The 16,498-nt window shown below is 36.5% G+C and overlaps 1 protein-coding gene across 1 annotated transcript in view; it reads left to right on the top strand.

Annotated features, from left to right (window-relative positions):
- The window catches only part of LOC138806659 (zinc finger protein 658B-like), a 267,776-nt gene that overhangs the window by 14,875 nt on the left and 236,403 nt on the right, over positions 1 to 16,498 (top strand). Inside the window, exons 5-6 of the mRNA XM_069992079.1 lie at positions 5,717 to 5,806; positions 7,958 to 9,857. Coding sequence (XP_069848180.1) covers positions 5,717 to 5,806; positions 7,958 to 9,857 — 1,990 coding nt within the window. The remainder of the gene's footprint in view (positions 1 to 5,716; positions 5,807 to 7,957; positions 9,858 to 16,498) is intronic.

Below are 16,498 nucleotides of genomic sequence, written 5' to 3'. Positions count from 1 at the left end.
AATCCCATTTGTCCAATCTTTCTTTGATTTGTTGTGTTTCTGGGTCTCTATTAAGAAAATTTTGGCTGGTGCCAAGTACCACTAGAGTTTCTCCTATTCTTTTCTGTAATGTTTTTCAGGGTGTTTTCTTTGAATGTGAGGTTTTTGTTACTTTTGGAGTTGATTCTGGTGCAGGGTGATATATAGAGATGTAGCTTTAGTTTTCTTCTTGTAATGAACCAACTTTGCCACCACCTTTTACTGATGAAGTTGTCGTTCCTCCATTCTATTTTTTTAGCTCCCTTCTCAAAGTTTAGGTGGATATAGGTCTGTGTGTTCATTTCTGGGACTTCAGTATTCCATTGATCCTCAAGTTTGTTCTTGTGCAATTACCAAGCTGTTTTGATTACTATGGCTTTGTAGTACAGTTTGAAATTTGGTAGTGATATTCTACCAGCATTGTTCTTTCTGGTATGGATGGTTTTTGCTATCTAGGGTCTTTTATTGTTCCATATAAATTTATGGCTTGCTTTTTCTATTTCATTGAAGAATGAGGTTGGACTATTGATACGTATTGCATTGAATTTGTGGATAGCCTTTGGAAGTATTGTCATTTTCACAATGTTGATTCTCCCATTCTGGGAGCATGGTAGGTTTTTCCACTTCCTAAGTTGTGCTTTAATTTCTTTTTTGGTACTATCTCTTGAGCCACACCTCCTCCAATCTGTTGATTAGCTGCTTCATTTGAGTTGTCTACCCAGTTGTCTGGCTTCCAGACTCCTTAGTAGCTAGGGTAGGATAAGCATCTTGAGCCAGAAGCACTTGTTTTGTTTTGTTTTTACTTACCTGAATATTTATCATTAACAGTTAATTGGATACTACAATGAAGTTAGATTATTGTTAACAGCATATTTAAAATTCAACCTAAGCTCCAGTATTTCATGTATCAATTAAGTGATGTATTTTATTTCTAATAATTGTAGCTGTTCTTCTAACTGTGGTACATTTTCTTCACTAACTTTATGCTCACACAACTCCATGAAGAAATTGTTTCAAATTTAAATTGAATTTATTGTTATAGTGGTGATGTATGGAGAGACTACCAGTTCTTGGGCCAGGTATTGAGTACATTTCCTGTCATGCTGTGTCTTCCATACCCTCACTCTCTCCCAATGTTTCCCTTCCATCTTGACTCATGATTTATATAGCTTACTTTCATCAGTGCCTAATGACCTCCATAGATGCACTTTTTACCCCATTTCCTTCTAGTTCTCTGGCTTTCCCCCACTCTCCAGAAGATATCCATGTGAATACACCATATATATTTAACCTTTTTTTTTTTTTTTGCCAAACTTAGAGCTTGAATTTGGAGCCTTCCTGGGCACCATTCCTGATCTTGATTTGCTCAAGTCTACAACTCTACCACCTGAGCCACAGTGCCATTTCTTAATTTTTCTGTTTATGTAGTGCTGAGGAATGGAACCTAGAGCTTCATGCATGGCAGGAAAGTACTCTAATACTTAGCCATCTTCCCAGCCCCAAACTATTTGTTTTTATTTCAAAGGTGAAGTAAGAAAGAGGCTACATTTAATATTCTATAAATCACAATGAAGGAATACATTTCTTTGAGATCCATTGTAATTTCCCTGTGTTTATTTCATTCATAGTATACTGCAAATATATTTTTTAATTTTCATGTATTTATAACATAACTTTAATTTTTCATATTGGTTTCTACATCATTTGTCTTCTGATTTACTTTTAATCTTGGAATATGTGTCTTGATAAATGTAACACCATAGTGTTTTTTTTTAAGTTTAAGAAAATGGCATCCATGTGTATGTTAGTGCTGATTTTTTGTCTGGTTGTTATATCAGTTAGTAAGAGGAGTATGAGTTCTGCAATAGTAATGGTACATTAAAGTATTAAAACTGCATGGTCTTTTAAACATGTCTTTGTACACTTTGCTTTTCAGCATAAATTTTTATTATCATAATGTATAATCTGTCTGTTATTAGCAATTATCTGTATCTGTGGTCATACATTTGGGGCTGATGCTTATTTCCTACATATTATCCCAATTTGTATTTTTCATCATTAACTTTTGCTCATGGTATCTTTGTATATTTTTTTAAATTTTTATTTCTCTCTAGTCCATGACTTTGGATTGCTCATTACGTTTTCTTTCTTCTGTTCATTTCAGACAGTGCCTTATATATTTACTATATTTTACAATATAAATATGGTCTTATTTCGATGAACATTTTGCTATTTAATATTTGTTTGTCTCATATTTATTTCTTATTTTGCTTCTATGTAACCTGCACACACCTCAAATTAACTGTAAATCACCTCTCATATAAGCTGCAGGCATTCTCCTGTACACTGTGAATTACCTCTGATACCAATTACAAATTAAATCTGATGTAAATACTTGTTATACTGCATTGTTCATAGGATAAAAATAAGACTGTATGCTTAATACAGGTGCCCTACTTTTTCAAAGATTTGTTTCTATGTTCCATTGAATTTGTGCAACTCAAAATATGCAAGGACTGCAAGATTTTTTTAAAATGGTCTTATTAATATTCTTCATACAGAAATAAGCAGACATTTCATGTAAAGAACAAAGGCCATTCTCAGGCTGAAGCATAGAGCTTCAGCAGAGGTAAAATGTGCAGGAAAATTGTTATACTATAGTACTGCAAGAAAATTAACTTTCTACCCTGTGGGATTCTTTGGTAGGAACACAAAGGAAATTAACTTGCTGGATGCATTTTTACTAGGAACATTAAACTTTACAATATTATCATAGTAGTAGCATATAGCATAATATAGTTACTTTTCAATGGAATTGAATGGAATTTATAACCTTTCTATTCTCCTTTTACATTTTTGTAGAAATAATTCTTTGAACTCAGACCCCCATATTTCCAAGGCAAGTACAAAATTAATTGATCCATGTGCAGGTTTCACAATCTTTGTTTTTAAAACACTTATGTGTTTGTATATAGAATTTCAATTCCTTATGAATTATGAATATGGTACTATAAGTTTTCTTTTCACAAGAGAAATTGCATGCAATGTTTTCTATACATTCTTTTACCTACACATGTACCATTCCTTTACCTACACATTTACCTTTTTAATAATTTTGTCCTTTGTGTAGATCTATGTTAGCTATTTTTATTTTTCTCTTGATACAGAATAATTTTTTTTTGGTCTGGTTGTTAGGCCTGATCTCTGGCTCTAGGCCCTGTCTCTCAGCTCTTCAGCTCAAGGCTAGGGTTCTACCACTTGAGCCACAGCGCCACTTCTGGCTTTTTTTCTTTTTTGCTTATGTGGTGCTGAGGAATCGAACCCTGGGCCTCAGGCATGCAAAGCAAGTGCTCTACCACTGAGCCAGCCACCTTCCAAGCCCCACAGAATAATTTTTATAGCACTTAAAATGAAGATGTGTTAATAATGCATTATCTTTCCCTAGGAATACCTTCAATCTATATTGTTAGAAGAGGCCCTTTGCCCAATGGATTGTGTATTAAAGTCTATTTTCTTTCAACATTTTATAGATATATTTTCTTTTTGTGTGTTAGTTATCATTCACCTCTGATATTGTCACGAATTACTGTATTCCTTTTAGATGCTGTACAACAAATTAGTGCTGTATTTTATTCTAATTCTTAAAACTACTATATTTTTTAGATCATGTCCCAATTCATAGTTTTTATTCTCTATCCTTCTTGTGGTGGTCATATTTCACATTTTTGGAGATCATCTTGAGCATTCCTTAAACCTCTATCCATTTACATCCATCCTTAGCCTATTAAAATGCAAAGCTGATTAAGAAACATTTTCTGGTAATAAGTAAGTATTTGGTGTGGTAGGAAGTAGTCAATGTTCACAAAGATTCATGCTGGCAATTCGTTTTTACATATGAAGGAAACATATGGCTATCTATGACCATTCTTTTATATCTAGAAATTTAATAACAAAAATGATTAACATCGTATGTTTTATTGTGAAAACTAAGTCAAATCTTATGAGAGCCAAATCATTCATTTACTATTTTTTGAGTAATTTTACTCCTTTTAACATTCACTGGATGCTGTGCTTTTCTTAGATCTACTAATGTGTTATGTATTCCATATGATGTAATGACTATGTTGTGACTGTTTATGAGTGCACTATTTAATAGAAAATCTAAATAGTATTGTCAGTGAGGCAGAATATGAAAATGCAGAAAATATTTGTTTACTTCATTGTTACCCAGATATGTAGTAAATATTACCAAAATAAGCTAAACACACACTTTCAGACTCCTACTTATACTTATTGTTGTTTTGCTAGGTTATTAGCTTCGTAGAACTGTTTTCTTGTCTTTATTGCTGGAACCAGAAATGGGTTCTGATGTATTAGAAAAATTTTGTATGCATAATTACCAAGTTACTATAGAGGCAAATATTTCTACTTTGATTATATTTTCTCTCATTTTATAAATAACAGAAAGTTCCAACCACATTCTGAAATACAAAAGCAGACATGTAGCAGAATGAAATTCTAGCTTTGGTGTTCTCATGACTCAGGGATTGATGGAATCTGCCCTTACAGAAGCTGGTGTCATTTGATGATGTGGCTGTGGAATTCAGCTGGGAGGAGTGGCAGGAATTGGATATTTCTCAGAGGACCCTGTATAGAGATGTGATGCTGGAAACCTATAGCATGCTGGTGTCCTTAGGTAAGCCAAAAATATCACATTAACTTGAAAAGTTAAGTGGGGCTTGACCTCTGGGCATTGGTACAGTGCCTCAGCTCTTCAGTTCAAGGTGAGCACTCTATCACTTGAGCAACAGCGCCTCTTCAAGCTTTGTGATGGTTAAATTGGAGATAAGTATCTCACAGCTTTCCTATTAGGGCTGGCTTTGTATGGCAATCCTCAGATCTCAGCCTACTGAGTAACTAGGATTACAGGTGTGAACCACTGGTGCCTGGAAAATGATTTGTTTTTAGTAGATATGTGAATATTTATAGAACTTTCAATGCTATTTGGATGTAAGTTTCCAGTCTGTGGGAAGTGTCACTTGTTTCGAATGAAGGTAGATTATATACAGGTAAATTATATACATTCAGAGGCAATTTTATTTTCATTGTTCAAGAATCCAAATCAGCAGTATGACAAAAGTTCCAAACTGTCTTCCGTAAAGAGAAGACTGTCTTCCCAAACTTGAGGTGATTATTGTGGGTAGATATACAATCTAGAAAACACATACATACATACATACTTACATACATACATACATACATACATACATACATACATACCTATTTAACATTATTGGAAGCATGAACTGGAAATCACTAGATTAGAGGGAGTATTTATAATCCAAACCTAGTACTAGATGCAGTGGTTCATGCCTGTAATTCTTAGGAGTCTGAAATCTGAGGCTTTCAGTTGGAAGAAAAAATGCCAGTGAAGTCTCCATGAGACTCTTATCTCAAGATAACCACTTTTAAACTGGAAGTGGAGCTAGAACTCAAACTAATAGAATGCTAACCTTGAGAAAACGAATTGCATTCAAGTCACACAACCTGCAAAATTAATTCAAACCTAAGGGAGATTCAACCATGGAGCCAGTGAGAAATGAAAGAAGATTTGGGAGCAACCTTGTTAACAGGATATCTGAAAACTTAGAACAATTTTGACACAGCATGAGCAATAGGTCTTCACTCTTATTAACAGGGCACACTGGTCCTAAACCTCAATTGATTGTCAAGCTGGAGCAAGATGAAGAGTCATATATGAGAGAAGCCTCAGACAAGAATTTCTCAGGTGAGTTAAAGCATCTTGCGTATGATCTTGGATCCAGAACCAAATTGGTAAATTTGTCTTGCTATGTACTGACCAATAATATTCCAAATTCCCTTGAGTCCCACGTGTAGCAGAGAACTAGGTGATCTTTGTGTTAGACTTGTGAATCAAAAATGCATGTAGATGCACACTGAACTGTGTAGGGCAGTAATGGTAAAGTTAGCAACTCTTTCTCTTGTGGAAATTATTTTGAAAAAAGAAAATTAGAAATGTGAAAAATGAGATTTAGTTTTCTTTGAAACTAGGACTAGGCAGGTATAGCAAATGACTATGCCAAGGCTGCTATCCTCTGATAAGGATATGGAGGGTAGAGGCCAGGATACAGAACCAAAGCTTTCAGTCTAGAGAGAATGATTAACTAGGTGGTGAGCTGATGTGGCTTTAGTTCATGAGTCTGAGGGTTTAAAAGTCTGATGAGATTCTGTCTAAGATGGAGGGAAACAAATTTAAAATTTCTAAAGATACTTAATTCACAGTGAGAACTTATAACTGAAGAAATGTGGTTATAAAACTTTATTCTCAGGTGAAAGCAAAGGTTTGTATAAAAATGGTACAATCTCCAAAGTTAGAAAATACTGTTCTCCTAATGTTTAAGAAGTAAAGTAGCACAATATATAAATTATTTTAAGAAAATAAAACAATACAAAGCATCTATTCCCCTAAGATCAAACAAATCAATTTTTGGGAAAAAATGAAGAATGATACATATTAAATTATACAGGTTAAAAAGCTAGCAGTAAATAGTTTAGTAATTTGTATAAATAATTCCTCTGACATAAACAAAAGAAATACCTGAAACACAGAAAAACATTTTCCATCATAAACTGTCAGTGTTACTCTTTTTTTATTGTGAAAATCATTTACAGAGGGGTTACAAGTACATGGGAAAGGTAATGAGTACATTTCTTATCAAGCAATGTTGCCCCCTCCTTTGATTTCCGTTACCATCCCTTCCCATCATTCCCCTCCAGCCCCCCGCCCCAGCCAAAGTTGTAAAGTTCATTTTTTGACATAACGTCTTGTACATCTCATTGTTGGAATGGGTCCACCTTCCCCTCCACAAATTATACCTACATCAAACACAGTAAAAACAGGGGTTATACTATGGGGGAGGGACATATAAAGCAACAAAGAAATATCATATATATATATATATATATATATATATATATATGTTAGAAACAATAGCAAGAAAGAAAAAAATATGAGTCCTTATCTTGGGGTTCGTTTGGCCTAACATCAACTTATTGACCGTTTCTGCTTGTCTCAGACATATACTAGTTATTGAAATAAGGGGAACCATGGGACCTGTTTCTTTGGGCCTGGCATACTTCACTCAATATAATTTTTCCAAGTCTTTCCATTTCCTAACGAATGGAGCCATATCATTCTTTCCGATGAATGCATGGAATTCCATTATGCATATATACCACATTTTCTTGAACCATTCATCTACTGAGGGGCATTTGTGTTTGTTCCTTATCTTAGCTATGGTAAACAATGCTGCAATAAGCATAGTTGTGCTGGTACCCTTAGTATGGTCTTGTTTGTGATCATTTGGGTAAATGCCCATAAGTGGGATTGCTGATTCATAAGGGAGCTCTATGTGGAGTCTTTTGAGGAGTCTCCATTCTGTTTTCCAAAGTGGTTGAACAGGTTTACACTGCCAACAAAAATGCAGTACCGTTCCCTTCTGTCCATTTCCCCTCCAGCATCTGTTGTTATCAGAGTTCTTGATTATAGTAGCTCAGTGGTAGTGTGCTTGCCTTGCATGCATAAGGCTCTGGGTTCGATTCTTCAGCACCACATAAGCAGAAAAACCTGGGAGTCTTGCCGTGGCTGAAATGGTAGAGAGCTAGCTTTGAGCTGAAGAGCTGAAGGACAACACCAGGCCTGGAGTTCATGCCCCATGACAAAAAAGGGTGTAAGGAAGAGTATTACTTTCTTAATCAATACATTGTGGTGAAAGAAATTTATTTCTCATAAATCAATTCCTACTTTAATATTTTAAAATTTGTAACAGTTAAGATGGGAAAAATGTCTTTACCTTTATATTAAGGAGTATTTGGATCTTATTTATTTATTTTTTCTTCTTTATATAACTCATTTTAGATGTTCAAAAAATGAAGCATGTGATTAAGACTTACCAGGAAGGTCCAGATGAATGTCTGTGTGACGTAGCTGTCAGAAATATTAACACAATAGAGCAAAGAGTGAGATTAGTGACAACTTCTAACTTGACCTCAAAACAGAAGCCAGATCTGAATAGGACTGATGAGAACTCCTTAAGGATGATGACGGATGAGTTCATTCAGTGTCAGAACATGCTCCCCTACGGTGAGCCTGATAAGATGCCGGCTGCATATATGCCTGGTGTTTCTCCTGTAGTTAAACAATCGCTTAGATATTCAGAGGCTTTTAGTCAAAATTATGATGGTCCATATTTTGAATATGGAGGAGAGAAGATATTAAATTCAAAGATGATATTCTTTCCACATAATTGGGTTTGCGTCAGAGATTCCATCTCTAACCATAATGAATATAGAGAAGAATATGATAAGTCTGCTCTTCTTGCCCAAGAACTTTGTCAGGGAAGGAGGTTTCCAGTCACTATGCCTCAGAAAAGAGACACAGGAGAGAATCCTTATACAAGTAGTGAATGTAAGAAATCATTCAGTAAGGATTTACACCTTACAAAACCTGAGAGGAAATATCTAGAGAAGCCTGATGAGTTTAAGCAATGTGGAAAATCTATCTCTAAGAAGTCAGAACTAAGTTCTGACAAACCTAAAACAACACCAGAAGAGAAACCCTATGAATATGAAGCATGTAGGAAAATTTCCACTCAAAAGTCAGGTCTCAGAAGGCATCACAGAACTGACAAAGAACAGAAGTTTGATGAATGTAACAAATGTGGAAATTCATGTAGAATGAAGTCATACATCAATATGTTTCAGAGAATACACACACAAGAGAAATCTTATGAATGTGACAAATGTGGAAATTATTTCAGACAGAAGTCAGACCTTACTGTTCATCAGAGAACTCATACAGGAGAAAAACCTTATGAATGTAATGTGTGTGAAAAGTCTTTCACCTGTAAGTCACACCTTACTGTTCATCAGAGAACACACACAGGAGAGAAACTTTATGAATGTAACAAATGTGGAAAGTATTTCAGATTAAAATCATACCTTACTGTCCATCAGAGAACACATACAGGGGAGAAACCTTATGAATGTAACAAATGTGGAAAGTATTTCAGACAGCAGTTTCACCTTATTCGCCATCAGAGAACACACACAGGGGAGAAACCTTATGAATGTAATGTGTGTGAAAAGTCTTTCACCCGTAAGTCAGAACTTACTGTTCATCAGAGAAGACACACAGGAGAGAAACCTTATGAATGTAATGTGTGTGAAAAGTCTTTCACCCGTAAGTCAGAACTTACTGTTCATCAGAGAACACACACAGGAGAGAAACCTTATGAATGTAATGTGTGTGAAAAGTCTTTCACCCGTAAGTCAGAACTTACTGTTCATCAGAGAACACACACAGGAGAGAAACCTTATGAATGTAATGTGTGTGAAAAGTCTTTCATCCGTAAGTCAGAACTTACTGTTCATCAGAGAACACACACAGGAGAGAAACCTTATGAATGTAATGTGTGTGAAAAGTCTTTCACCCGTAAGTCATACCTTACTGTTCATCAGAGAACACACACAGGAGAGAAACCTTATGAATGTAACAAATGTGGAAAGTATTTCAGATTAAAACCACACCTTACTGTCCATCAGAGAACACATACAGGGGAGAAACCTTATGAATGTAACAAATGTGGAAAGTATTTCAGACAGCAGTTTCACCTTATTCGCCATCAGAGAACACACACAGGAGAGAAACCTTATGAATGTAATGTGTGTGAAAAGTCTTTCAACCATAAGTCAAAACTTACTATTCATCAGAGAACACACACAGGAGAGAAACCTTATGAATGTAACAAATGTGGAAAGTCCTACATCCGGAGTTCATACCTCAGGAAGCATAAGAAAATCCACACACATGAGAAACCTTAGGAATGTGATAACTATGGAAAGTTTCACCTGGAAGAAAAATAAGTTTGCATGATAGAACCAAAACTGGATAGGAGCCTTGTGAATGTCGCAAATGTGGAGCCTTTTAGCCAGAAGGCATACCTCATGGTTCCAAATTGAATGCACACAGGAGAAAAATCTTATGAATGAAAAAAATGTGGAAAGTTTTCGAGAAGTCATAGTTAAATTTTCATCAGAAAACACTCAGGAGAAAACGAAACAAGTATCAAAAAAGTCCTTCACTTAGTAATCATGCAGGGATGTTTATAGAGCACAGACAAGAAAGACAAGGTATGAATAATACCAATGTAGAAAATCCCACTTCGACAGCATAGCCCAGTGTTCATCAGAGAACTGAATCACATAGGAGAAAAGAAAACTAACAGGTCTAAAAAATATGCAATTTTTAATAGAAGTCAGTCCTCATTACATCCAAGAACATAAAAAGGAGAGAAAATGTGAGTATAATAAATGTAGACCAATATTTAGCCAGAAGTTTCAGAGGTTTCTCTACATATTTCAGAGACCTAGAGACAAGACAAAATGTGAAGTGAACATTAGAGGACGTCTTTCAAGCAGAAATGAACCTTCAGCCAGCATTAGAGCACTCACACAAAAAAGAAACCCAATATACGGAAACCTTTGGCAGAAACCTCTATAAATTATAGAGAAATCCTGCATGGTAGAATTAAGCTAGGTGTAAGGGGAAACCACTCACTGAGTCAACATTTCTCATCCTCTCATTGTGTAGAGTAGGGATGATGCCCCTTCATATTATTCAGGGTTGGACCAAAGGGATGGGTATCAATTACCTCCAGGCTTGACAAAGTATTAAGATAGTGAAATCGTTGATTTGTGTCTTTTATATTGAGGAATGGATGTTCAAGGAAATTTAATAAACACTTCTCAGAATAGGAGCTCTGGACCTTTGAGATTGAACTCAAATCATCCAGGCTGGTTTGGTAGTGATAGATGGGGAAGGACTATCATGATTTAATCCAAGGACATGAAAGCATCAATTTCTCCACTGCTCCCCAAAAGTCTTCCACTATATGTGTGGTCTATGTATACATTATAACACTATTACTATTCCAATTCATTTCTTTAATGGAAGGTCTGTTGGAAGATAATACTCCTTGTTTATTACAAAATGTACACAAGAATAAAATCTGTCTCATCATCTTTCATCCCCAAGTTCATGAAACATTCAGAAAACCTGAAAGAATACATATTTGGGAATACATTTTCTTTGTGTGTGGGTACAAGTCTTGTAGATTGAACTCAAAGCCTAGCCGCATTCCTTAACTACTTTTTCTCAAGGCTAAATTCTAGCACTAGAATCACAGTTCCATTTCTAGTTTCTTTGGTGAAAAAATTAAGACATGATTCTTAAGCATTTGGGTTTGGATGAGTAATGCCAAAATGATTTTACTACATGCTGTTTTCTATTTACTACTCATGAGTCTGTTATGAATTTTTAACTTGTAGACCATGCTATTGTTCTTCAGAGTAATAAAACACTAGTGTGGATATTGTGGAGAGTCTGTGTTTTCTCACTGTTATGGAGGGTGAAAGTGAATTTCTCAAGAGGACAATATTGCTTTTTCCAGTTCCAAATTTCTAGTTCTATAACAAATTATAAGTTATTGTTTTGCTAAATTTAATTCTGTAGCAATTTAAAAATCTAGACTCATGGAAAAAATTATGGACAAAAGCTAGCTAGAATACTTATAGATAGCCATGGGTTTATAGAGATAAGCAGAAAGAGGTAAGACTGTGCTAGATATTTGGTAGGGTAAAATACAGGCGAAAATGATCCTTGTGGGCTGCCTGGTGTCACATGACAGGGGTGCCTGGGTGGAGGGAACTGGTCCAGGTGCTCTGAGGGAAGCCCAGTGAAGAGGGGGAGGGCGTGAAGGTGGCTTTCACAATAAATTTCCTTGGATGTTTTTGGGTCCTATAAACATCCCCCCTTACCTGACCAGGATAGGGGCCATTATGTCACGCTATATGTCTGTTCATGTCTTGACTCCTGTTTAATAAAAAGTTTCTTGTTGTTGGCAGTTTTTTGTTTTGAACTGACTATGTGGTTCTACCATGATTAGGCAAAGTATTACTGCTAAAATTCCAAAACTTTAAATGGCCAATTTTAGAATTCAAGTGTGCTCTCTAATCTGTGCACCAACATCTCTGTCTGTCTATATGTAATATATGTAAACAGTAATGGTTCCAAAGTTACCAAGTATTCTGCTTGCTAAAAATCTTTGTCAATGGAAGCTGTCGTTTAATCTGAATTGCTTTGTGACCTGACTATAAGCCAAATAAAAAAACAGGCAGTTTTAAAAGGCCATGGGAAAGGACTTAGAAAAGATGGTTTCCTTTCCAAAGTCAATGAAATTGGTAATTAAGTTGGCTGTGATTTATGTTATTTCTGATGTCTATCTATGCTAAGATTAAATATTGTACCTCTGACCATGACTGGTAAACTAAGCCTAAGGTTTTAATTCTGTTTCCTCTGTTGTGCACTGATCAACTCCCTTTATAATCAAGGGACCACAGTGTGTCAAGATGCAGTTTGCTCCTAGGCATGGGAAATACCCATGTAACAGAACAAAGTTGTCACAGCTGCCTAAACCAGTGACACCAGCCTGCAAAAGCCAGTGTGGTCTTTCACCAGTGGTCTTTAACTAGTGCATATAGAATTTTGCAGGTAACCAGCCAGAGATGCGACAGTCCATACACACTGGGAGATGCCACATCCTTGCCTAGACTCCAGCCTTGCTAAATCACACATGATGAAAAGCCTGCGAATTTGCGGTAAAAAGAGAATAAAAAACAAGCCAATTAAGATATTTGTTTCTGTTGAAAAAAAAGATATTTGTTTCTGTAATGTTAATCACCACCATGTTAGACCATAAGGGGTGTATGAGCAAAAAATCTAAGTTGACTTATCTCTAAAGGGAAAGAGATACTAAGTCTAGATTCTTGGTACAGAGCTACTGCATTAAAATAAACTGCTAATTTGCTAAATGTAACTCATACTGTAGGAAAAAATAGCCAGTTTAAACCTTCAGACAAGAGGTAAAGGGTATTGCCCAGTGTTTCAATGAGGAATTTAAATGCAAAGTAAAATGACTTTTCAAAAAGATTTAAAAATGGCCTCTCCAATGTCAGAAATTTGTAAAGTTTCTAGGAGTGGCAGGCCTTCCAGAAAAAGGAAAGTTTAAAAGGAAAAATTATCCTAAAGGTTGATTTCAACGTGGAAAATAAAAATTAGGATTACCAAAATGATTGTTTAACCTACTTTGCCATTATAGGGTCTTTATAACAGTTTCCTAAAGGCCCACAATTAAGGACAGATGACAAGTTTGTTAGATGGAATGTTGGCCCTGAATAATTTCAAGGTAAAACCACGCTTTTAAATCTCCTTCCAGTGCCCATCGTTGTTGCTTTTACTTGGAGTAAATGTGGCTATAAGTAAAGACTCATTAAGCTGAAAAGTAGTGTGAAGACAGGTTGGGCAGACAAAGGTCCTGTGAGATTGTCATCTCTAATGTGCCAGCAGAGTGCTCAAAAGCATAGTTGGTTTGGAGTTCCAAGTGGCAGAGGGCTGTCTTGATCTGGAGAGTTGAGGGACAATACTCAAACCCTGAGTTCAAGTCCAGCATGCAATGAAGGAAACTACTAAAAAAGTATTTATCCCACCATGGAGAAAGGCATTCCTGGAACCCCAGGAATGTTGGAACATGCAGAGGCAGTAAGCCACTGCTTTTTGGATGGCAGAGATGGTACCCGATCCTGGAGTCACTTCTGCTTGGCCCTTCAAAGCTTGATCAGAGTCCAGAAGTCATGGGAAGATAATTTGTAGGCATGACTAATACCCATGTCTGTCTGACTTGGCAGGGACTTGCCAGTCATCTATGGTACTGGGTTATAAAAGCTAAAGTTGTAAAATGTGAGGGATAATTGAAATCCCAAACGCTCTGTATCTGCTCAAAGTCTTAAATGGCAATGACTTTTGAGCTGGCCCAGCCACATTAACTTATCCGTTAAGGAAAAGTGGTTGTGACCTGAGATTAGGTCCCTAGTGAGATTTGTCTAAAGGCCTACAAGGGCAGGCATTTTTAGAACCACTACAGATCAGGCTTCTCAGTTAACCAGAAAAATGCATTTACAAACCAAACTGTTAAACAAGATATACTGCTATAGCCTAAGAAAGGGTCTGACATTTGTTAAAGGTTAAATGTTGTATGACTTTAAACAGGCTGCCCAGAGGCAAGGGGCAGTACTTAGAATGTCAATCAGTTGTACTTTAAAATATCTACTGGGTTTTACTACAAAATTCTGTAAAGCAATTGTTAGTCAATTATTAACAAGTTATAGGTAACTTCTATCTCATTGATCTCCTTGTTTCTTGAATTGGAAATATAAATGGCTTTTATGACAAAGATTCTTTTTGCCACAGTTCAAAGCCATCCTGGGCACAAAGGATCTGTCTAAAACTCCATTTCCCAGCTAATCAGCCAAGAGCCAGGCTGGAGACATGGCTCAAGAGACTCTCACCTCCAAGGAACTCTTAGGTAGTAGAGCATTAGCCTTGAGCAGAAGTGCTCAGGAAAAGTGCCCAGACCTTGAGTTCAAACCCAGTCAATGTCAACTAGGACAACCTATCCCAGCAACAGACATTGAGACCCCCAAAGACAAATTTAGTCCAGACAATGGAAAACTATGGAGAGGAGTAAGAGGAGATTACTTCCTAAATGGAGTTACTTTATGCTTGCCCTTTCAAAATTAATCAGAGCAGGGAGATCAAGAGAAATAGTTGCTTGCCCACCTAATGTCCATACCTGTCTAACTTGTTCGTGGACAGAAGTTCCAGTCTTACTTTGTTCCCTGCTATTTGTATTTATAGTAGCCTCTAACTGGTACTTCCAAGCAGTCCATTATGTTCTCTGGTACCTGGTTGCCCAAAAGACCTTAGACACCCTCTTTCTGCATTTCTGCCCCGAGTATTACTCCTCCTCTGTAATGGGCCACAACTGGGCTTATGTTCCAAATGGAACTTTTCCAGCCCATGGCCAATATGTGTTCTCCTATGCCATTTGTGTTAACGTTTAACTTGTTACCTTGTTAACTTGTTACCTTGTCAATGTTTGCCTGATCTTTCCAAAAGTCTCTTTTAACAGGATAACAGGATAACAGCAATCCGAGACATCATTTGGCCGAGCAATAAAGCAGGAACCCCTTACTACTTTACCCATTTACAGGAGGAAGACACTCTAGAAGAAACGACCTCCACCCATATCCCTTGGTCTGGTACCCCTATTTTTATTAAACAACAAATTGGGGAATGTAAGCATTATGCCTTCCTATGGTCCTCAGCTCCACCCAGACCTGAGTTCCTCCCAACCCTGAAGTTCCCACCATACAGCTGTCCCTTCCCTCTCTCTGCCCAGACCTATCTAAGCACCTACCTCACTTCCTGCCACAGAACCACCTTCTACCTGGATAGGGACAGATGCCATGTGCTCCATCTCCCAGGACAATATGGCTTCTTTAATAAACCTTATAATAATCTTTATCCAGTGCCTGCCTTCATATGTGTGGTCCCCTGGGATGAATGTGAAGGATCATTTCACCTTATAGAAACCCAGTCCCTGCCACAGTCCCTAACTCACTGAGAACCACACGATATATTTTTCCTTCATCACACTTTGTCCACTTCATTGTCTTGATGACACCACTCCTTATGACCACTTCCCCAGGATCCTCCAAATCAAAGGGAAAAAATTATCAGTATGCTCTTTCTCTCTCACTGTACTCTGAAAACCCATCTATAATTTCTGGATTTCCATGGCTAATATTCTCTATTTGGACATCTACATAAATAAAAAGATGATGCATAATTTTGGTTTCATGAAATTCTATCACTATATTTACCTTTCCTTTTGTTTATGTTGGTAGTTAACTTTAAACTCATGGTGCTTTAATTCTTGGCTTTTATGTTCAAGCTTGACACTCTACTCATGCCACACATCAGATTCTGACATTGTTCTATATTGTATCATGAGTCCCCTTGTCTAATAAAGGCAGTGAAGTGTGCCCCCTGTTATATTTATTCTTCCAAGATGTTTACAAAAACTACATTGGAATAACTATGATATTTTATATAGAAAAAAATATATGTATATATTTTTGTCAATTGTGGGGCATGAACTCTGGGCCTGCTCTGTCCCTCAGCTGTTCATCTCAAGGTTAGTGCATTAACACCTGAGCCACAGCACCACTTCTGGATTTTTGTATTTATGTAGCATTGAGGAATCAAACCCAGGGCCTCATGTATGTGAGGCAAGCACTCTACCATTGAGCTACCTTCCCAGCCCTATAAAAATGTTTTAAAAATGGTTTCATCGCAGAACCTTAAATAAAAACTTAGTAATTTAATGGAATTTTGTTGCACATTTAAAAATAAGTGAAACATTGCAGAATTTTTTAAAAGATGAGGAATATAGATTAAGTAACAATGAGCAGTCTCATGTATAAAAGCAGCATTCAAAAA

This window comes from Dipodomys merriami, unplaced genomic scaffold, assembly GCF_024711535.1.
Source record: "Dipodomys merriami isolate MVZ:Mamm:240054 unplaced genomic scaffold, mDipMer1.0.p SCAF_403, whole genome shotgun sequence".
NCBI lineage: Eukaryota > Metazoa > Chordata > Mammalia > Rodentia > Heteromyidae > Dipodomys > Dipodomys merriami.
Note: the sequence above shows the minus strand (reverse complement) of the source record. Positions and strands in the feature narration are given on the sequence as shown.